Below are 22,164 nucleotides of genomic sequence, written 5' to 3' on the forward strand. Positions count from 1 at the left end.
GATGCATTTCCTTCCCAGTGAACCCACCAGTTCTGCCTACTCACAAAACCACACTTTAGGATATGTTTTCTTATTTTGTTGTTGATAGTCATGATCCCTTAATTTCAGCTTTTAACCCTTCTGGACAGTGCTTGATGAATGCTAGCTACATGTATCTTATTAGCGAACATTTTAATTCAGTTACCACCAGCCTCAGTTGTTAGTACCCCACACCCCTGTTTGCCCCTTTCCTGCCAAGCAGCTCATTAATTCAAATTCGCCTGAACCTATTTCATATTTTTCAGCTGCTTAAGACCCAAAGTCCATGGGTCACTTCACAAAATGAGAAGGAAGACTTGCTTTCACGTCTTTCCAAACCTGCAACACCTCAATCTCCTCCTCAGGCCTGTTTTCATCTCTTAAATTGTTCTGTTGGTGCTGCACATGCTGTAAGTTGCCATTTGTGCACAAAGCACCAAGTCAGCACCAGGAACCTGTTTAGCATTAAGTCCTGGTCTCTCTTTGGTGAAACTCCCTTTGTAAGCACCTGCACTGCAGCAGAATTACACACAGTGTGTGCTACTCATCCCCCATCAGGCTCACTCACCCAGCTCCATGGTGGCCCTGTGCCACCTCTGGGGTGTGAGTCATCCTCTGGCAATAAGCAGGACCCCGAAAAAGTGGTGTATGAAAGGAGCTCACCTACATGGAGTTCGTGGCAGGAAGATGAGACTTGTGTCAAGCACCCAGCAATTTAATGCCGGGCAGCATCAGCAAAATGGAAGGAGTACAGGAAGGTGTAATTTGGACAAACAGCAGTGACTTGGAGCAACAAATGCAAGGAAGTATCCTCTGTCACACTCTAAGGAAGATGCCTCCAAAAAGGGCCTCCTGTTGTTTTGTGAAAGGCAGAATAATCAGAGGGGATCTCTCACAAAATTTCTTGACCAAGATCAAAGCTGAGGTTGATTAATGCAATTCTTTAAATGTCAATAATGATATTTTACATCCTCCAAAAGTTTAGTTCTGTGTTTTTCTCCCCTTAGGAAGCCCTGCCAGATGCAAAAATTTTAAGAACAGGTGCAACAAACCAACTGCCCCCACTGTAATATCACTGTTTTCTCCCTCGCTCATGAACGTGCATGACAACCTCAGCCTTAAGTCCCAGGTCTCAATTAGTTATGTATGGATAAAAAACACATTTAACAGCCACTGATATAGCTCCCATAGACGAGAAGGCAGAATTTTAAGCATATGTATTATGAGTACAGGTTGGCAGTAAAAGAACCCAAGGTGTTTTAATGTAGGGAGATGTTGGGCTGCCCCGTGTCTGGATTGGAGGAGCCTTGAGCTCGGCCTATGCAAATCATGGAAAAGAGGGTTTGTTGACAAAGCTTACAGTGAAATTCAAAGCCAAGAAATAGTTTCCGTGTTTACGTGGACACACATCCAACGCTGGATGTGCAGGGCCATCTAGCGGGGAGTCTCTTTGTGTGCCACAGCAGCCCCAAAACGGGTGGTGTTTTACAAGAGACTGAACAAAGGCACCTTTGCCTGCTACATCTCTGAAACGCATTTTATGAAATGCTTCCCTGCTGAGACACATCCCCAGGAGAACCTTTGGAACAAGGAATCAAGCCTGTCTCTCTGCAGGTTCCTGTGCAACAACAGTGTGTGTTCCCTAAAATAATTTCTTTTTGACTGATGACTTCAGAAAGCTTTTCTCAAAAAAACAAACAAATAAATAAACAAAAAAAAACCACACTAAAAAAAACACCATCAACAACCTCCTTCCTTCCCCAACCCCTCAGTTTCAGTTTCTGTTCTCATTAATACGAGTTCAAAAAAGTGCCAGTGACAATCAGAGCCAGCACAGTGTGATGGAGCAGAAAGGCATTAGTATATATGTGACACTCCAGCTCTGGTATTGGACTGAATTAATCAGATGGCTCTGCTGGCTGGTGATCAGTAACTTTTCACAGAAATATCGAGTGTTCTGGGTGAGATTCTCTGGTCAAATGACTGTGACAGCCCAGGAAATACTGGCATCCCTTCAGAGACGCTCAGATTGATTCACCCATCTGTGCAGTGAGGAGGGTGAGAAGGGGGTTTACAGCGCTTGTGGGACTACCCGTAAATCCCACTGTGAATCTGGAAAACAACTAGGTTTCCAAAGGCATGGGAAGATCGCTCGTATTTAAGTTCTTACCATTTTCTCATATTTTATTTACTTAACAGAGGGCTTTCCCCCCCACTGATTTACATACCAAGTAATAGTTCAAGCCCTGTAACAAAGCCTGCTTTGCTGAGAGCTTGTTGATCTTGTTTTTGCTGTCTAAGATGTTTACCTGCCTGCAGTGCTGCTTTTCTGATTCCTCATGAAAGTGGAGTTTCTTTGCCAGCCTTTTTTCCCCCCTCTGGAGGCATTTACACAGTCTGTCTCTACCGAGTTACATGAAACCTCTAAATGAAGGTATTATTTTCTGAGAGCTCTCTCACTACCTCAAGTTAGTCTAACCTGGCTATTAGGTGTAGAAGTTATTAAAAGGCAGGGACAAGCAGGCAGATACAAAGAACAAGATTTCATAAGTCTTTATGATCTGAAAATTAAAATTAAAATAAGCTACAATATTGTTATAAATTTTCCTGCTAAAAATTCTCTAAGATTTTGCAACTAATTACTGCAGTCCATGAAAGCTATTCCACTGACTATTTATTTCTCCTTTATCATGAAATGAACTAAAACATAATTATATTAAGTAAGAATATGCAGTGTCTGAGAGTGTAGTTTGGAGTGTTCTCTAACCAACCGGCATCTCTCTTATAAGCATAATAATTCATTTATTAATACAAATTGTGCCCAATTCAACCAGTAAATTGAAAAAGCCTGAAGAATTAATGGAAACAATAAATCCTCAGAATTGCCTAAACATTTTTTTTTGTCTGAATATATTTCAAATGCTTATAAACCGAGAGCTTTTCTTCCTGGCTCCTTTTAACTGCACTTTCCTCCTTTTTTTCTGTCACCTGAGTGCACTGTATAAACACTGCCCACAACCAGGGACAGGCCCAGAGGGACCCCAGAGCTGCTCCAGGGCATTTTTGCAACCCTTTTCCTGCAGCCCCGGGAGCTCCCACACAGCACAGAGGCCCCAGCTGTAGGTGCAGGAGCCGTACCCCCCTCCCCTGCCTCCTGTCCTGGGCCATGTCCCCGGCTCTGAATGGGGCACACACACAGTACCCCACTGCTGGGGGGCTGAAATGCAGTGTCATTGTGCCTGGTTGCTTCAGCAGTGGCTCTGCTATCCCTCTGCTCACAGAAAGTGCTGATGGCTGCCCCAATCTGACAGGCATGCCATCTCCACGGAAGGCTTTTGTCCTCCTGTGAACTGCCAAAGATGAGAACTCTGAACTAAAGCACACATTGCTGATCTGCTCATCTCACACCCTTGGAGACCGAAGGGATGTGACAGGTCAGCACTTCAATAGTCACAATTGCATCAGATATTTCATGTGGAAACAGCAGCACACATCAGGTAGATCAAGCAAAAAACCTCACAACTTCAAATACCCCTTCAAGTGCTCAAGAAAGATCTTTATGGGACAGGGAAAACAATATTATTGTGAGAGGAGCCCTGACCAAGGTGTCTTGGGAGCACCGTGCCAGGCACACAGACTCACCTGGGAGCTGCTGCTGGGAAAGCAGGTGATTCCTGCCCACCTGGCTGCCCACTCCTCCCCTCACGGCCACGGGCTGCAGCATCTGTGGGAAGAGGATCACAGCAGGTCAGTCAGCCCCCTCCATGACTCATCCTTCTCTGCATATTACCTTGGCTCTTCCACTACCTAGGTATGGCAGCACCTTGTTATTTTAGGCAAGTTCTAATTACTGGGGCAGTGCTTCCCAGTCTGGAGCAGACTAGCCAGGGTTTTATCCATGCTGGCATTAGGGAAAACATCCATGACAGGAAAGAGCCAAAGGCAGGGAAGTCTGCCTCCTCCAGCCCCAACCAGCAGCACTGGCACTCCTATGACTGATCTGCAGCGTGAATACCACAGACCCCCTGCCCTGCACTGTGAGAGAGGATGCAGCAACAGTTCTGGTGCAGAACATCGTGCCAAAGCAACAAAGGAGGAAATCAAGGTCCCTGTCTCTCTGTCATTCTCATACCATTTCTGTGACAACACATGTACCTACGTGTGAATCCAGACTTCATTCTTGACTGGGCAACTCATTTAATGAGCTGAGGAAGAAGTTAACTCATTTTGTCTTTGGCTTCTGTCCACTTCTGTCAGCTCTGAAAGGACCAGGCTCTTTGAGACACTGCCAAGCTCCCAGTGACTAGGTAGCCAAGACCATGCAGTCAGCAGCACTGCCCACTTTGCTCTCTTTCCTACACTTTCCTCTCAAACTCTGCAAACTCATCAGTCTCTTTCTGCTTTTTTTTTCTACAGTAAAATCCCAACATATCAAGGGCTTTGAAGTACCTAAAGTGTCTGATTTTCCAGAAAAGTTAGGCTCAATGCAAGGTGTTTCAAACCAGGTGCCTAGAAACAGACGTATTAGAAATACACAAGTGCTTTCCGAAGGTGCAGGTTGTACAAGTGTGTTTGTACGGCAAGAAATTGCCATTCCCAAGGTCCAGGGTTGGATGGGGCTTTGAGAAACCCAATCTAGCAGATGGTGTCCCTGCCCATGGCAGGGAGTTGGAATGAGATGATTTTTAAGGTCCCTTCCAGCCCAAACAATTCTGTCATTCTATCATCTCTGTACTAAAGCTGAAGAATAATTTCTGAATCTCTTTTCCCAGATTAAAGTGTCCTATTTTACAGGCTTACCACCCTCAACACACAGCAACGAAGAGCAGAGCATCCACCCCACCCTAACACAGCCCCGCTCCCATGGCCCCAGCCCGGCTCAGATCCCAGCTGTCCTTGAACTGTCTCCCAGCCCTGCACTGGCATTCAGCTACTGCTTCAAAAATGGCTTTTGCACGTTTGTAGGAGAAATATGTAACAGTTTAATATGCTTGAGTGCTGCCAGGGCACATCAGCTCGCTCAGAAACATTAATAATCTCTCTGTGAAAAATCAAACTGCTGGGACCGCTTGTTTTGTTGCGGAGCGATGGCAACAGCCAAAGCCATGAAGGGATAAAGCCCAAAAAATAGTACCCAGCAAATCACTCCTCTCTAAATAGCTACAAGACCCATAAAATATCGTATTTTAAAACCTACTGGTGTAGTTGCAAACCAAATGATGACCTTGGCGCTGTCAATACTCATGATACATTAATGGAGCACTTTGTCAGATGCCGAGTTCTTTCAGGTTTACTGCTTTATTTACTGTGACTGCAAAAATACATTACTGGTCATATTTCATTACCATGAGAGCCTTGCCTGTAATGCCATACTCCTACCATAAACAACATTTAATGACTTCAAGGAACACGGTCAGAGGTCTGCTTCCCCACCCAGCTGAGATGGCAGCTCAGGCAGCAGCAGATACAAAGCTTCTGGAATTGGCCACTACCACCTCAGCGCGTGGGAGGCAGCAGGAGAGCAAGAGCAACAAACATGGCCAAACATAGTCTCTAGGTCTGCTAACAAACTGCATTTAGAACTGTGCATTTTAGTTCTTCTCTGAGATTTACAACTTACCACCTCATAATGAAATCTGGCTGTGACATTGCCATTAACAACACAAATCAAACCCACAGATTTATTTCCAAAATGCATGCACACTTCGTTACTCGTCCGTCTTCCAAATGCTCTTTTGTTTGCCTGTGTTTAGATACTGACTGGCAGACCAGTGGGATTTTAAGTGCAGCAAGGCTCTACTTGTTGCAGTTACAAACTGGCTGCAGTGCTCTTTTTCCTCAAGGACTGGCCAGCTACACTCAACCAAGAGGTTTCTTCCCTCAGAACAGGATTTATGATTTGGTTGTGGCCCCCATATCCCCCACGAGGACTCCTTTGCAAGATCCTGTGACAGGTATACCTTCTGCAGTGAGAGCAAGCCAGCTTCTGTGCAACACACCATTTGTGTTTTCCACTGAGATATGAAATAAAAGCACACAAGCAGTGACAGGCAGCAGTGGCAGCACCAGCCTGTCCTGCTCACAGCTTGTTATGCCCCTTGTCCCTGTGTTCAGATCTGAGCCTGTTGTGCTATTGTGCTCACCTCCACCAGCTTTACCTGACTACTCACTTAGCTCCTAAGTCTTTTCGGTTTCAGTCCTCCTTTGATCCCAGCTGTGCCATGAGAGCCAATGAAAGAGTTTCTGCCTCACTGATGGCCTGTATCTATTATGAAGCTCTGTATCTATGGCTACTCACACCTGTATATCTCCTTTTTCACTTTCCTCCCCGAGCCTTTAAAAAAGCCTTCAGAGCACTTAATTGTACATATTCAGGCAGGGAGCAACATAAAATTAAGCAGGGAAACCAAGTCACACCAAAGAGTCATAAAAAAATTCCTGTAGTCTTCCCTCAAGTCATCACAACAGCAACTTCCTCAGCAGAAGCTGAGAAAACTTTGCTTAAAGGTTGCACTGGGATGTTTGTGGAACGGCACATTGTGCCATCCCCCCATGCTTTATGCTGAATCGTTATTTTGCCTTTGAGATGGCAGCATCTGTTAGTGAAGTTCAATACAGCACAGGTATTTTTGCCTCATCTGGACAGATGTCTATCACACACAGGCATGTCTGGAATGGAAAAACTTGTGAAAACATGGCTTGTATTTCTGTAGTCAGGTCCCTGAGGTTTTGTGTCCCTCCCATGTGTTGTCTCTGGTCTCTAGAGTCTGGGAGTTTTTCATGGTTTCATGAAACAGTTCTTCTGATGTAGTTCTTGATAGCATTTAACGCAGCTCATTTTTCCACATTGATTTTTAGACAGGTGTTTACTACCCAAGAGCTTTTTGTTCAAAACAGAAAGTTTAAGGGCAGCCACTACTCTAACACAAGCAGCTGCAAAAATGTCCTCACCACTTTTTTTTTTTTTTTTTTTTTCTCAAAAGCCCTTTTAATTCTCTGAGGCAACAAGCAGTTCACAATCAACCATCCATAGTCTCCAGAACACTAATACTGCAAATGTGATCAGTACCATTCTCCCGAGGTACTCAGTGCTGGTCCCTGTCCCTGAGGGCATCACTATTGGCACGGGGAGGCCTGGCTGGAAGGCAGGACAGCCAAGCTTTTTAATACCATATTTTACTTTTGTGACCCCCACCTGCTCCATCTCATGTCCTTGGCAGCAAACCTTAACATCAGTGCCCCAGAGGGAGGAGACACTGAGTGAAATACCCTTGCAGAAATCTGTGGATAAAAATCCTCCTATTTCCATCCTAAGTACTGATGTTATTAACAGCAATTCACAATCCTAAAATTTGCAGCATAAACTAGCTCACCAAGCAATGAGAAGAGAGTAGCAATTAACTTAATGAAAGCCCTGGGAAGCAGTCAGATAAGTTGCAAAGATTGCTGCCTTCAACCCAGTGCAGTCTTCCGGAAGCAGCCTGGAGAAAAAGCTCCATATCCATTACCAATTCTGTTCAACACACAAACCCCAGAAATACTGATAAGAATCCATGAATAATTAAGTTTAACCTGATGTTAGCAGAAAGCTAAACTGGACTGGGGATGTTAGACTCTTCATTAGTTCACTGGCAGGAAACAGCCCTGGTCAAATTCTTTCTGTAAGCAATTCCTTGGAAGCTAATAGAGCTATCTCAGCAAACACTTTTCTTCTTCTGAGTCTCAGGGTTAGCCAATCTGCTACATTCTTCCAAGGCACAAAATTAAAAAATAGAACAGCTTGGGTTTTTTTGTGAGTTGCTCGTGCTAATATTTGTTTGTTGCATCACTGCATGCAAAACATTTTCTGCCCACCGTGGGGAGGCACAGGCTTCCAGGGTCTGAGAGGCTGGGCTGCTTCATCTAAAAGCTCCCTCCCTGTGATTCCACACTGCCCTTTATGTGGATTTTCCTCCTCCTTTCCCCAGTTCTCCTTATACCAAAGGTCTCTGCTGCCCTACTCTTCCCTCTCCAGGAACTGTACATTCCTTAGTCCTGCTTCCCTCAAGGGTCCTCTTCTTACTCCCCATGGCAAGGGCTGTGTGCATCTGCTAAACAGATGGCAGCTGTGCCATGTGCCCCTCATCTACAGGGGTTTGATTTCCCTTCCCTTTTATGCCCACTGATGCCCAAAACAATTCTGGACAGACCGAATTAATCAGAATTAATCACAGAGGATGATTAGGTACTCCAATAGCCAACATTTTGAGCCAAGCTGATCATCAGCCACAGTGAAATAGCCTGAAACAAAGTGATAGCAGAGAAAGATGGTTCAGGGAATGACAAGCTGAGAACTGTTTAGGAAAAGAAAAGCTGTATTACGTAAAGGCTGCCACGGGTCAGCTGCTGTTCAACATACTGTGCATTTACCATCACATGCAACGAGACTGGTGTTTAGGTCAATACAAGCTATGGTTGTGGATTGCTATGGCTATGGATGGCCAGTGGATTTAGGTTGCGTCCCTGATGAAACAAAGTAACAGGCTCTAAAGACAGAATTGTCTGTCCATATGGGCACCCTTAAGTAAACATCCTAAAACCTCCAGTTCTCTCATCACAGAAGCTGCTTTTGGTGAAGAATGCTATTTGGTGAAGAAATTTTTCCTAATGTCTAATTCAAACCTCCCCTGGCACAACTTGAGGCCATTTCCAACCCTGTCACTTGTTACCTGGGAGAACAGCCCAACCCCCCACCCCACTGTCAGGGAATTGTAGAGTGGTAAGGTCTGCCCTGAGCTTACTTTTCTCCAGACTAAACACTCCTAGCTCCCTCAGCTGCTCTTCATCAGACTTGTGCTCCAGACCCTTCACCATCTCAACTGTCCTTCTCTGGACCTTCTCCGGCACCTCAGTGTCTTTCCTGGAGTGAGGGACCCAAAACTGATCCCAGTACTTGAGGCGTGGCCTCACCAGCGCCGAGTACAAGGGGACAGTCACTGCCCTGGTCCAGCTGGCCACACTATTGCTGATACAGGCCAGGTGCCATTGGCTTTCTTGGCCGCCCGTGCACAGGTGACAACAGTGACTCTCATGTTTATCACCATTTCTAACAAGCCTTGATGTTACTTTGAACAACGAAGGAGTGCAAGGTTTTACAGGCTCCCTCCTTCCAAAACAGAGTGCACAAAGTGGAGGCTCTCAAAAGCACCATCACTGCAGAGCAAGGATGTACTACCTGAAAACTTGGTGGCTTCACATACCCATCATGAAGAAAGGCTTTCTCCTTCATTAATACAAATATCTCATGCAGAATAAAAAACATCAAATCTCTTTCTAATTAATGTATTTCCTCTCATGATTGTTTTTAGTCTACTTGCCAGAGCTACTAGGATTCACTCACAGCTTGTTCTTTCCTCCCACCAGTCTTTTGGTGAAGTCACACATGGGCTTTCTGCTTGTTGCAGGTTGGACTGAACCCAGGAGTTTTTTTCCAATATGCAGTTTTCCAGTCTCTTCTGTCAGCGACACCTGAGTGGCTTATGGGCTGACAGTCAGAGCAGGAGCACTCTGTTCTGCCTGCTTTTATGTCAATGGACTGATTTTTCAGCTTCAAAAGCTTAGACAGCACAAAAGTTCAAGCTCCTTCCCTCCTCCACCTCCAAGGTTCAGTTCAAGCATGCAGTGAAAAGGAAGATGAAAACAGGTAGCAGGTTAAGGCTTTTGTTCCCTTCCTGCTATGATGTGGGGGACAGGAGAGATCAGCTCTCTGGCTGATCCAGTTGTGAGGGAATGCTCACCTTCAGCTCATACGGAGCTGGAGATTTTTTAATGCCTCCACGGGTTGGACGTGTCTGAAGTGGCTCTGCCGCACTCAGCCATCTGAGAGCTGCCTGTTCCCCACCTCAGAGCAGCTGCGATGTGGCCCCTAGGTCAGGAGGGCAGTTTGCCTGCAGATGTGCCAGTCTGCACACAAACTGCTGCATTAGCCTGGGTGCAGCTCTAAACTGCAGCTCACAGGAGAGCTGCTGAAGTGGATGAAGCCGCTGCTTCCTGGCATACACTTTGGTTTCTAAGAGGTTCCCCAGCAGAGGCGTTTCAACAAGCAGGAAGGAGAAGGTAGAGGGTTTGAGAGACTGATGTGAAGGACTGAGACAAGAGGTAATTGGGAGGCACAGTCAAGGGACAGTCAGGTTGGGAGCCCTTTGAGGGGAGGGCTGGGGCAAGGATGCCAACTTTAAACTTTTGTGAAATTCAGGTGCTGTTTATGATGGTAATATACTCATCTATACAACAAAGAATGATGTAATATCAGATTGTAAGATCAGGTGTTCCCTTTGCTGCACACTGAAGCAGAAGTTGGACTGACCTTAAGGAGAATTTGATAAATGGTGTCTGTAGTAGGCAGTATGAGGCTCACACCAGGCACTCCAGCTTTGGGCAGCAGAAATATTCACTCTTTCCCTTTACACCACTTGGCTCCCACACGAAATCCCCTCCAACTTCAGCATTCACACAAACCAGCATTAACACAAAAGGGTGGCACAGTCCAATAATCTGCACACACTGCAAGCGAAGCTTCTCACTAAACTAAGGCACAGTTAAGTTCGCTTTTCCTGAATCCTTGTCAGAAACAAAACAGCACGTGAGAAATGAAATTATTTGGATGTGTTCCTTCCTGTTTAATAAGCACTCATATAGAAGGGAACCAAAATGCTGGCTCAGGACTCCCGAGCATACCTTCTGGGCTTTTATTCCTAAAGCAATGGAGGCGTTTTCCTGGCATTGAGCAGACGGCTGAAATAAGCATCTTTCCTATATCAAGCTACGTGTGGAAGCTTAGAATCTATGTAAGGTACAAAAAAGCTACAAGCAGGAGGAATGAGGGGGTGGGGATGAAGGAAGAAGGAGGAGGAAAAGACAGGGGGTGGAGAGTAACACTGGAGAGCAGCAGTGGTCCAGCCCCTCAGAATCTGAAAAGCATCACAGGAGCCTCTGGATAAAGACCAGCCTCAGTAACAAGGCTAGGAGACAGAGGATTGCAGCTCAGTGATAAAACATGGTGAGTACGAATTTTGTGATCTCTCTTATTGTTAGCTCTGGTGCAATGGCATTTTCTTTGCTCTGACACTCACAGTCCCTCTGAGGGACCGTGATTTTGGGATGATTGCTTGTTTTTGAAGCATTGCTTTTTACTTCTTTTTCCATACGTTTGACAAGTGTGTGCCTGTATTTATATGAATGCACATCCTATGTCCCTTTAAAGCAATAAATTACAGAGGACAGCCAAAGCTGTCAGCATTAACACTTTGCTGTCTGGTACCAACAGGCTGCTGGCCAGGACAAGAAAAAATGCCCTGTTTCCTTCTCAGGTACCCAATGGAAATTTCTGCTCTGCTGCCTTCCCCAGCACTACAGTGATGATTCGACAGCTCTCTGTGCAGGAGTTGATGCTGCCCCTTTTCATGGCATAATTCAAGCAGTTACGGTTTTTTCAACCTCAGGTAGAGAAGAACACTGAATGAGGGGTGCAGAGGTTTTGTCAGAGAAGGAGCCTCCTTTTGTCATGGTCTCAGCCTCCTTCTGCTATGCTGTACACCCTGTGGGGCGGGGGGGGGAGCAGTTGGGTGCCCCAGATGGGACTGGGGGGAGCTGTGGGTGTTGCTGTGCCCCCCAGGGATCCCTCCTGCCAGCACACAGCAGGACAGGGTGCTGAGAGTAGAAACGTGGTTAATTTTACTATGAAAAATCCTGAGCTCCACGAAAACAGTTGTCAGGGCTTAAAGGAAGGTTCAGACTCCCCTATAGCACACTGCTAATAAGATTAAGCATTTAACGAGGCATCTTTCTAGTATTCTGCCAGGGGAGTGTGAGATTTTACTTTCTGTGCTCACTGGAACTAAGGCTGAAGAAAAAACCCATCAATACGCTTTTTGCTGGCTCTTCATGAGAAAGCCATTGCCTGACCTAAATGCACAAGCAAGGAATTAGGTATCCTGGGTCAACCAAGAGAGACAAATGGTTAAGGGGAGTGATAAGATCCAGGCACTAAGGATGAGGAAAGTGCTCCTCCTAAGGGGAGGCATGATCTCAATGCAGGTTTGTGTGTCACACAGCCGCCTTTAAAAATAAACATTCTGCTGGTTCCTGAATGATGACTGTCCCTGATTACATCCTCCATCCTTTCCACCCTCTTCTTTTTTGCTTTATAATGGAGATGAGATAGTAGCAGAGTAATCAGTTTAAGGGAGAAGATGAGCCCTGCTTTAAAATCCTCTTCGGTTTTAACCGGAAGAACAGTTACATTTATTTGCTTACTAGAAACAGCATTACAATAACTGCAGGGAGGGCATCACCACCCTCTAGCAAGAAAGCATTTTTCTGCTTTGCAATTAAAAATCAAATTAACAGAATGAAATATACGTTCACTATTATTAGCAAGTATTTCCATTATTAACTTTTATCTTCTGAGATAGAGAGTTAATGATTTTGACTGCAAATAAACAGTCTTATTCAAAAAATTCCCCCCCACACACACACTTTACTGGGAGCCCCAGCTGTTCTTTATGCATTGCTGATTAGATCCTAAGCATTAAAAATTAGTATTGCCCACTGACTTTGAAAGTAGCTGTGGCTTTCACCACCTCAAGCTTGATTGTTTTTACATTTTAGGACTTCCAACTGGTGCACAGCAAAAATCCTCCCTATGTTAACTGGGCTTAGGAGGGGGGAGCCTCTCTGAGTACTCCATTCTTTCTGCCTTTCCCATTACACAATTTCTCAAGAAATATTTTAAAAAACTTTTCATCTTAAAATGCATCCATTTTAAGCATAATTCATCTCCAAATGCCCAAACCAGATATATGTTTTCAGGAAATTGAATTATGCTACTGTTTCTGAGGGGAAAGGAGGGTAACATTTTCAAAGGTACCTTCTGATACTCAGCATCTTAAGTTTGATTGATATGAAACCACTTGTGGAAAAGGGATTTTGGACTCACTCCAAACTTGTATCCTAAAACATAAAAACAAATCCAAACAGGTGTTTTCCTTCTTTTCAAATTAAAAAGCCTAAAAGAGTATTCAAAGTTTATCAATTCTTTCATTTAATAAAAGGAACATGCTTGGAGGGAGGTGAAATTCAGATGCCAAAGGATCAGAATCCTGCTTAGCAAGAGACAGCAAGGCACCAACTCCACCACCAGCCAATGGTAGGCGTGATCTAAATGTAAAGAAAGAACATTCCTATCTCCCCTGCAAAAACACTGTATTCTGAATTTTACTTATTTCTATCTCCAAGAGAGACAGTCACATATAAATTGCACATCAAACACGCAAGTAAGAGTGTCTAAGCCAGACACCTGATAGGATTTTGGAATAAATGAACCTTAATTATATTTTTTGCTACTTAAGCCAAATTATTCTTGAGCCAAACCTGCTGAATCCAGGGAGTTCATCTAAATTTCCTCTTTGAAACACTACTATGTCTACCCCTGCAATCCCACTGAAGCAGATACTTCTACTTTCCCAGTAGGATGATCTTCCTAGAGTTACATGCAAAAGGACTGATATTCTACCCTTTTTTAGGAGATAACCTGAACAAAACTTGCCAACTAGTAAGATGTAAGATATCAATTTTGACACCAGCTCAAAACCCAAAGCAAGGCTTCCCCCATTCCAGCACAGAAGGCAACTGGTGAACAGCTGAGCCTGGCAGAAAGCTCTGGGGACCATGGACAGAGGCAAGTGGGACCCCTCTCTTCGACCCACGTGACAGAGGCAATATTTGGACAGTTTGAATCCTGCTTCCACCCATTTTCCTAAGGAATATCAGGTTCCATAGCAATTCTTTTAGACCCTTGCCTGTTGACCTGGACTTAGGTAGAATTTAGGCCATCTGAATATGGCTCTTATTAACCAGAACAGTTACCTAATTCAGTCTCGTTCAGGTCCTCATAACCCAGAACCTTAAACAATTGCTTTGACTGTCCTAAAACCAAGTTTCCTCAGCCCACAGGAATGTGTTCAGCTTCCCATTCTAAAACTTTAATTTACTTTCAGATGAATCACAGACACAGTAAAACCTTCAGAGTTTATGAAAAGGCTGTCACACACCCTGCACAGATGGTGTGTGTTTGAACATGAAGTATTTCTGCATTTTATGAGCAATATTATCCAAATTTGAAACAAAATCTTATCTCCATTATGATATAAACCCCAAATCCAGATCTAATTGCCTGCTTAGACACTTGTGAAATCCTGAAAGAGAGAAGCTGGTATGATCAAGTCAGAAAAAAGTACTGTTTACTATGGCTGGGAAGTCTCAGTGCTGCTGCACCTAACAGTGTTGTAAATGACAACTAAACTGTAGCCCAGCATAAGATTCAAGGATGTCCTCTATTTAAACACATGTATTTTGAACAAGTAATTTCACAGATATTAAAAAAAAGGTCAAGTAACATTAACAAAGAAAACATCCTGAGTCTGTTCAAAACAGGACAACGTAGCCTCAGTAGACTGACTGCTGGTTTCCACAGGTTTGTTTTTTTTTTTCACTGTGATTTTAATTGCAAATTATATTTCCCTTACAAAGGTGGAAATCAGTCCCTCATATATCCTTTATCCCTGTGGAAGAACAGATATACTGCAAGTTAAGTCCAAGAGAATAATTAAAAAGGGACAGACAGGCAGTAGTGTAGATGAGTGCAAGGGTCAAGAAATCCCAGGGAAAATGTACCGTTTTTTAAATGCCTACAATAATGTTTCATAGAATTTTGATTAGCTTTACATAAGCACTGGAGGGTAACTTTCTCTTAGAGCACTTTAATCTGTTTGTGACTTCACGGGTACAGCTTCTGGGTTTAGAGATACAACTTGTGTCCCTGCAAAGACAGAAAATAGATATCATGGTATAGTCCAGTACAACCAAAAGGGCTAAAATATAGATATATACATATATCTGTATCTAAAATACAGAAAGAGAGCATCATCACATAAATATTTGTGGTGTATTTGGGAAGAAGCTCATTGATAATTCATGTCATATGAGGATGAAGAGGAACTCATAGTATGGGAAGTTGCAAATGTTTTTAAAAATCTGCAGATTCTGGTAGTCTTTCCTGAAGAGCCCTCAAAGAACTGACTAAGGGGGGGTCTTCCTTTTCTTGGTGTTCATTTCTGATAACATTTTAATGTGGAAGATTCCCAAAGAGGCAACAGTCTTAAAACAGAATAAGCAGGATGACACAATGAACTAGATACTAAGTCTGGCATGAATCCTGTGGGAATATTAGGAAAAAGAATATATGGGATCAAATAGAGACATGAAATAATCAGAGTACAAAGTTGGTGGCTATATATATAGTAGATATTAAAAAACCCAAACCAAATAATACCCCCCCAAAACCCAAATGACATCTAATATTTTTTCCCCTCATCTGAGGAAACTGAAAAGGTAGTACAGGCTACCATTGGTGTATCTGACATTATTATACTACATATATTCTCAGTACAGATGTTATTCAGGCCATTTGGGCTTTCATGTTAAAAGGGTTCATCTAATTTATAAAAAAAAAGACAGAGGAACAAGGCCTAAAGTTTCTAGACCCAGTTGTCAAACTGGTCATCCACTGTGTTTCTTATCAGGGAGATACAATTCAGATCAAACACTACTTTTTTACAAAGATTATCTAATGATATCCTGAATTCTTAACTTTACTACATGTCATACTTGACAATAAAGAAACTCACCTCTAAAAGCCTTTTTAATGCATCTATAGGTAAAGTTCCCAAGTAGACAATATCCTACAAAGGTGACCCTTGCTTAATCCTCAGAATGGGCAGAAACAGCTGCAGGACTTCAAGGAGTTCTGCATACCATTGTTATAGGGCTGGCATTTGCCAGGGCACAGGCCTCTAAGGAGCTTCTCAGCAGCATCAGGAGCTTCCCACAGGGACACAGTACCTGCTTCTACACTTGCAAAGGACTGAGATGTCAGACACTTCGTTTTGGGGATATTAATAACTGGTCTTGCATCAGCTGCTTCTGATTGTTTTCACGACTCTGCCCGAGTTCTGCACACTGAATTTCTTGTGGATCGCACCTTGCTTTGCAGAAGGAGTGTAATCCTGTCCCAGTGACCTATTTCTAAATATGCAAAACAAGTTTCCCGCAGCATCAGTGAACTCCAAATACCTGACAGTGTAGTAAAATGTTTACTGGCTTTCATTAAGAATGCTCTGCCACAGTCACATGTAGCCCCAAGCCCGAATAAATGTGCCAGCATCTCAATCAGACTGACAGACACCCATCTATCACCACCCACCATGTTTTCCAGAGCATGTCAAACATTCACACTCTGCCCTTACGTTTTCTGCCTTTTATCATTGACCTACATTTAGTTGTAAATATTGCTAATCACCTGCTAGTTTGCAGCTTGTGTGAGCAACGGGCTGTCACTGATCTGCCTGCTGGAGAAGAGCTGCGGGTGACAGCTCTCAGATACACAGATCTGCATCTTGGGAGGTGCTGGTCAGAGCGTGGCCATTCCCAGCAAGCCCTGGCAACTGGAAAGCCTCCGGAGGCTACAGAGAGCTGTTACAGTTCCAGCTTAAAGTCGTAATTCACGAGTACAAAGGCTTGGCTTGGTGCTGAATTTAAAATCTCCCATTCAGTGTCTCCAATTGTTTAGTTATGCCTAAACAATTGAAAAAAAGGTAAATCATTAACGGAGAAAGATCCAAGCATGTTTTTTCAAGAGCAGGGCTTGGAGTTACTGTCCTGTAACTTCCTATCCAGTAAAAACCTGTTTTTTCTAATAGCTTTTAGGAAGTGCTTGCTTCTTCCCTGACCTACCTTTATGTAACTCCATTGACTTACTCAATATTCAAGCTGATACAAAGCAGGAAAGGATCAGAAGTGTCTATGAAATAACTGTTGGAAAGCTGAAAGTAACACGGCTAAAATAATTAATGACTAAATAGATTTATGAAAATGTAAACCAGGTTCAATACTAAACCATATAGGCAGAGCCTGAAAGTGGCATTGATACAGGTGTAGAGTATTTTTAGAAATAGCTGATCAATGCACAGCGCAGATTCAATGTGCCAATGCCTCTGTGTGCTACACTGTTCTTTGTGAATTGGAGATGACACTTCTGTCATAATTAACAGTGATTTTTCAATATGGCACTTTTGACTTTTGACAGTAAGAGTAGTAATGCAGAAAATGTTCCATTATGTTCAGAAGGAAGTGAAGCAAACACAGAAATTCAGTTTGAGCTCGTTTCCAGGATAGTACCAAGGTTTCTGGATTTTTTAGTCACAGGTAAGGATTATTTTATTGTAAAACGAGCATCACGTGTCAAATGTTTGATCCATTTTCTCAGGAGATTTCCCACACTGGTCTCTCTGTCCTCCTCAAACACACAGATTTAGGAGATGCTGCCTCCCTGATGCACACACTTGCATGGTAAAGTTTCTCAGGCATTGTTTTTCACTGATGTCTCTCCTACTTTCAGAACAGGACCTGTATCTTATTAACAGCTATACTGAAGTCATAACCCTCAATCCAACCCCCTATATTCCTAACAGACAAACTATTCTCTGACCCTCAGCTACCAACCCACAATGTGCACTGTCTTCTCCTTGCTGGATCTTCCAGCCACCACAGCTTCACTCTATCTGTATCTCATGCAGTACCAGAACTCAGTGCTGGAAATGTCCAGTGCCAGACAAACCCAATTCCATAACACTTCATATCCCTCCCTTTGTTCTCCAGTTGGTTTCCAAATGTACAAGTGCTAGCCACCAACCTCACAGTGGTTGTGTTCTGCTGCTTTCTTTCCAGAAACAGATGTGAGGAAGCAGCATGGAGCTCAGGAGAGGAAAGACCTTCATAAAATCCAGTGTGCAACATGAGAAAGTGCCACCAGCGCATACAGCTCCTACCAGCAAAGATGAGACGGGCAAAGACAAAAAGGCAGCTCTGGAGGGAAACCAAAGTGTGGCCGAAGTCCAGCTGGCATGTTTGGCCACACACAAGAACTACAGATTTTCTACCAGAGCAACAAAGAATGGAGCTGGTGACCACAGCCTGGAAAAATCATCTGGGTCCTCCTACAAACTTGTAAGGAAGAGTAAAACCCATGAGTGTGTTGCTGAGGCAGACAAAGCAGAGCACTGCAGCCCCAACAGCAGGGCATGCGAGGAGGGGTTTTCCGGAAAGCCCAAGGGCCGACTTGTCAACAGCATCAGCTTTTCAGGGATGTCCAGCTCCAGCGGTAAGAAGGAGTGTGTGGTCAGCCCCAGCCAGTCTGCTTGCAGCAGTCAGATGATTGATTACAGGAACTTTGTGCCACAGATGCCTTTTGTACCAGCTGTCGCAAAAACCATTCCCAGGAAGAGGATTTCCCTCAAGAGATCTAAGAAAGGGCTCAGAGATATATTTCACATAAGAAAAAATAAGCCAGACAGCCTCACATTTCTGGTTGAGAAGGACAAGAACTTGTCCTCTCCAGGTTGCAAGAGTGAATTATCTGGGCGCCTTGCAAAGTATCTTTTCAAAACCGGAGAAACATTTGCAGCTGATTGTTTGTCACAGGACTGCTCAGACAGTGAACTGCAGTCTGACTCCTCCTACGACTGCTGCAATGCCCTGTGTGAAGATGTTGCCTCCCTAAAGAGCTTTGACTCCCTCACCGGCTGTGGGGAAATCTTTGCTGATGAGAGCTCTGCTCACCTGGAGCTGGAGAACAGCAGAGACCTTCTGCTGAGGCGAAGCAAGCACAAAGACAGCCCTGTCATGGGCTCTTTCCAAGGTGGGGTGGAGCAGCTGGCCTCTCCTGGCCAGAATGAGACTGTGGAATTTGCAAAGTTTTGGGACAACATCAACAAATCAGTAAGGCTACATCAGAGTGCTCTTTTTGAAAAGAAGCTGCTGAAGGTACCTGGTTCTGACACAGAAAAGGTTAAAAGTCAGGCTGCCATATCTGTGACAAGCCCCCAAGTGTCACCTGATAAAGAAGGAGACAATTCCAAAGACAGCTCCACAGAAACAGAAACACCGAAAAGTGAAAACCAGGAATCCACATCCACAAGTGATGAAGGCTACTATGATTCATTCTCTCCTGGACAAGATGATGAAATGAAGGAAGTTCAGACCCCTGGTGTCCCAGGTAGATTTCCAAGAGACAGCTACAGTGGAGATGCCCTTTATGAGCTCTTCTATGACCCAAATGAAGTCAAAATTAACCCAGTTCTTGACGATGACTTGTGCGCATCTGAAACTGTTTCCGAGCAAGCCATTGAGATCCCTCTGTCCATTTACAGCTTTCACGTAGGAGCTGAGGAGAACATGGCTTCCCAACCAACTCTAGACATTATCAGCCAGGGGTTTTTCCACAGCTCATGGAAAGGCAAGGAATGTTTGCTAAAGCTCTGTGATACTGAGCTCTCGTTGACTATGGGAATAATAAACTGGCTGCGAAAACACTCAGGACTTGTTTCCTCCCCTGACTCTCTTCAGAGTCCTCAATCACAGCCACAGAAGTCCAGTGATTCATCAATCCTGCCCAGTCCCAGTCCAGAGCAGGAACTGAGCACAGAAGCTCAGCAGGAAAAACCAAGCAAGGAAGATTCGAATGCATTTCCTATATGTCCGTCTTTGGATGAAAGCAAGTACACAACCCAGGCCTCTTCAGTAAACATTGCTGAAAGAGACCACAGCCTGGGCTCCTGCCCAAACACATCTAATCTGGATTTCCAAGGAAGAGAAGGCAGTCACCACGAGGATTTATCTACAGTGCCTGGGACTGTGGAAGGCACCAGATCATCAAGTTGTGCACCACAATCACAAGCTAATGGGGACAACCTGCAGACATCTTCAACTGACGATGAAAAGGTGGCAATTTCATTGGGATGTGAGACATCCGGAGATAAAAACCCACTGCCAGAAAAGCTGAACAGAGAGAGTGGCTCCCAGAGCTCTGAAAATCCTTTGTTAGATGATAATCACGAAGTAGAATCATGTTACTCCTACAAGACTGCTGCGACCTCACTCCTAGATCCCCTTGAGAGGGAGGACAGAAACAAGCCAACGTATCACTCTCTCTCTGTTTCCTGTGACAAACCACCGCAGCCTCTCACCCTCAGACACTTCCAGGGCTACATTAGCCCCCCACCAACAGAGAGCAGCACTAACATAGTGCAGCTCTTGGAGCACTGTGTAACACAGGTGGCATCATTAAAAATCAACTATGAAAACAAGCACCTGGAGGACAAATACATCGGGAATGAAATGAACAGTATCATTCATAAGATGTCTCAGTACAAAAACAAGTTATTGTTGCAAAACGAATGCAGCTGCAGCGCTCAAAATCCAGAATACACCAGTATTCCTAGCACAAATCAATATAACTATGAGACAAGTTTCCAATCCAACAGTCTGTATTTGAAGCAAAATGGGGAGCAAATTTGCTCTGAAGATCAGAAAAGTAAAGCAAAAATCCTTGATGAGGTCACCAGAAGAAAGATAAATTTTGAATATGCCCAGCTAGATAATCAAGCCCTCTCCTATTTAAAGGACTTTGGTCTCAGCCCAAGTGACACTTTCCCTGCAACATCTCTCAGCAGACCAACATTTTTACCTCTCTTTAACTCTGTCTGCTCAGACATACCTGCCACATTCTCAGGCAGCACTGCTGTCTCTGTAGCTGACTCGCTGCAGCCCAAGGAGGCCAAGCAGTGCAGCCCAGGACCCTGGGCTTACACACAGACCCCCTGCCAGGGCCTGGCTGGAGGGAGTGCTCTGTCCCCTCTCCTGGAGGCAGCGGCCCCGGATACAGCAGTGACAGCGAGGAGCATGCATGGAGAAGGTGAGTGCTCACAGCAAGTGGGACACGAAATGTGAAATAAATAACATCTGTTCCCTTTCCACAGGGAGACACAGCAGCTATCTGACACATTCAGGGTCTCTCAGCTATGCAGGGGGTCACACAAGAAAGCCAGGGAGCTTGCAACTTTCAGGAAGAGCTGAAGCCAAGGCACGCTCCACGTGCAAGGCTTGACAGGCTTCTCAAGAGAAGGATTATGGGGGTTGTGCTGCACCTCAAGCGTTTGAAAATCCTTGAACCACACTTCCATAGCATAGGGAGATCCAGAATCTGTCCTCTGGCACAGGGTAAGAAACAGCAGATGAAGCACTCAGCCACTGTGCTGGTTCAGGTTTGGCTGTCACATGAGGCTTTGGGCCAGAGCAGGTACCCTCTGTACACACTGTTCCAACTCTGCCTGCTGAGCAATCCTCTGTCCTCCAGCTGCTGAGAGGAATTCTTGTAGAACTATCAAACTTGTGTAAATGCTCTATCATGTGGCCCTGCCAAGTCTGACAGATTGGCTGGACTCTGCCCAGCCCTGGCACACTGAGGAGGCCCCTTTGGAGGTGGTGGAAGAGGAGAGGAGGCTCCAGCAAGGCCAGGATAGAGAATTAAGGAACAGTTCATTTTTGAACAGAGGGACACAGGGAACACAAGACTTCTCTGGCTCTTGTTGCTCACAGCAGTGTGTCTGCTTCTGGTCATCTCTAAAGGCTTCCAAAGCAGCACAAACTGAAAAGGACAGTGTTTCTCTCTGCATGAGGCAAGAAAAACCTTACATTTTCAAGTCTGGTGAGATTCAGCCATCAACCTGGCTATTTACATCATTGTGGAAGTGACCTTGCCCACTAACAAGTCTCCCATTGCTGAGAGCTATATTTTTTTAGGGTCGGCGTGAAGTTAAGGGCCACAGACTATCAGTCTTCCATGCCCTTTATTAACACATCATTCAGTTATAATCTGTTCTCAGTGAATTAGGTCTTCCTCTACTGAAAGAAGTGATTTTGGTTTTGTTTCCATTTTTGTTGCAAGCAATGCTGCATTTGTGGAGGTTCTGCTGACTAGCAAGTCACCTACTTGTGTCACCAGATTTTTTAGCAGAACTTGTCATTCAAGAACACACCACAATCATTAGAACTACTTACCTCTTTTAGATACTTCTGAAATTAAAAACTGAGTAACAAGCAAGGCAAGGTTTGTGCTCACAGCTACTATATGTAAGAAACCAGGGCTAGGCAGAGCTTTTTGGGGTTAGAAGGATAGATCAATGTATGCAGCACCCTGATATTTTTAGTTTG

At 44.3% G+C, this 22,164-nt stretch overlaps 1 protein-coding gene across 1 annotated transcript; it reads left to right on the forward strand.

The window, feature by feature from the left end:
* Nucleotides 1-10,918: 10,918 nt before the first annotated feature.
* AMER3 (APC membrane recruitment protein 3) lies at nt 10,919-20,866 on the forward strand (the record flags this gene model as incomplete). The annotated part of the gene is made up of 2 exons (XM_027893639.1): nt 10,919-11,056; nt 17,842-20,866. A coding segment is annotated over exon 2 (3,004 nt), but the record flags the coding sequence as incomplete, so codon positions are not given.
* Nucleotides 20,867-22,164: the final 1,298 nt, after the last annotated feature.

This window comes from Empidonax traillii, unplaced genomic scaffold (assembly GCF_003031625.1).
Source record: "Empidonax traillii isolate 1590-97213 ecotype Southwest subspecies unplaced genomic scaffold, ASM303162v1 scaffold400:size839614, whole genome shotgun sequence".
Classification (NCBI taxonomy): domain Eukaryota; kingdom Metazoa; phylum Chordata; class Aves; order Passeriformes; family Tyrannidae; genus Empidonax; species Empidonax traillii.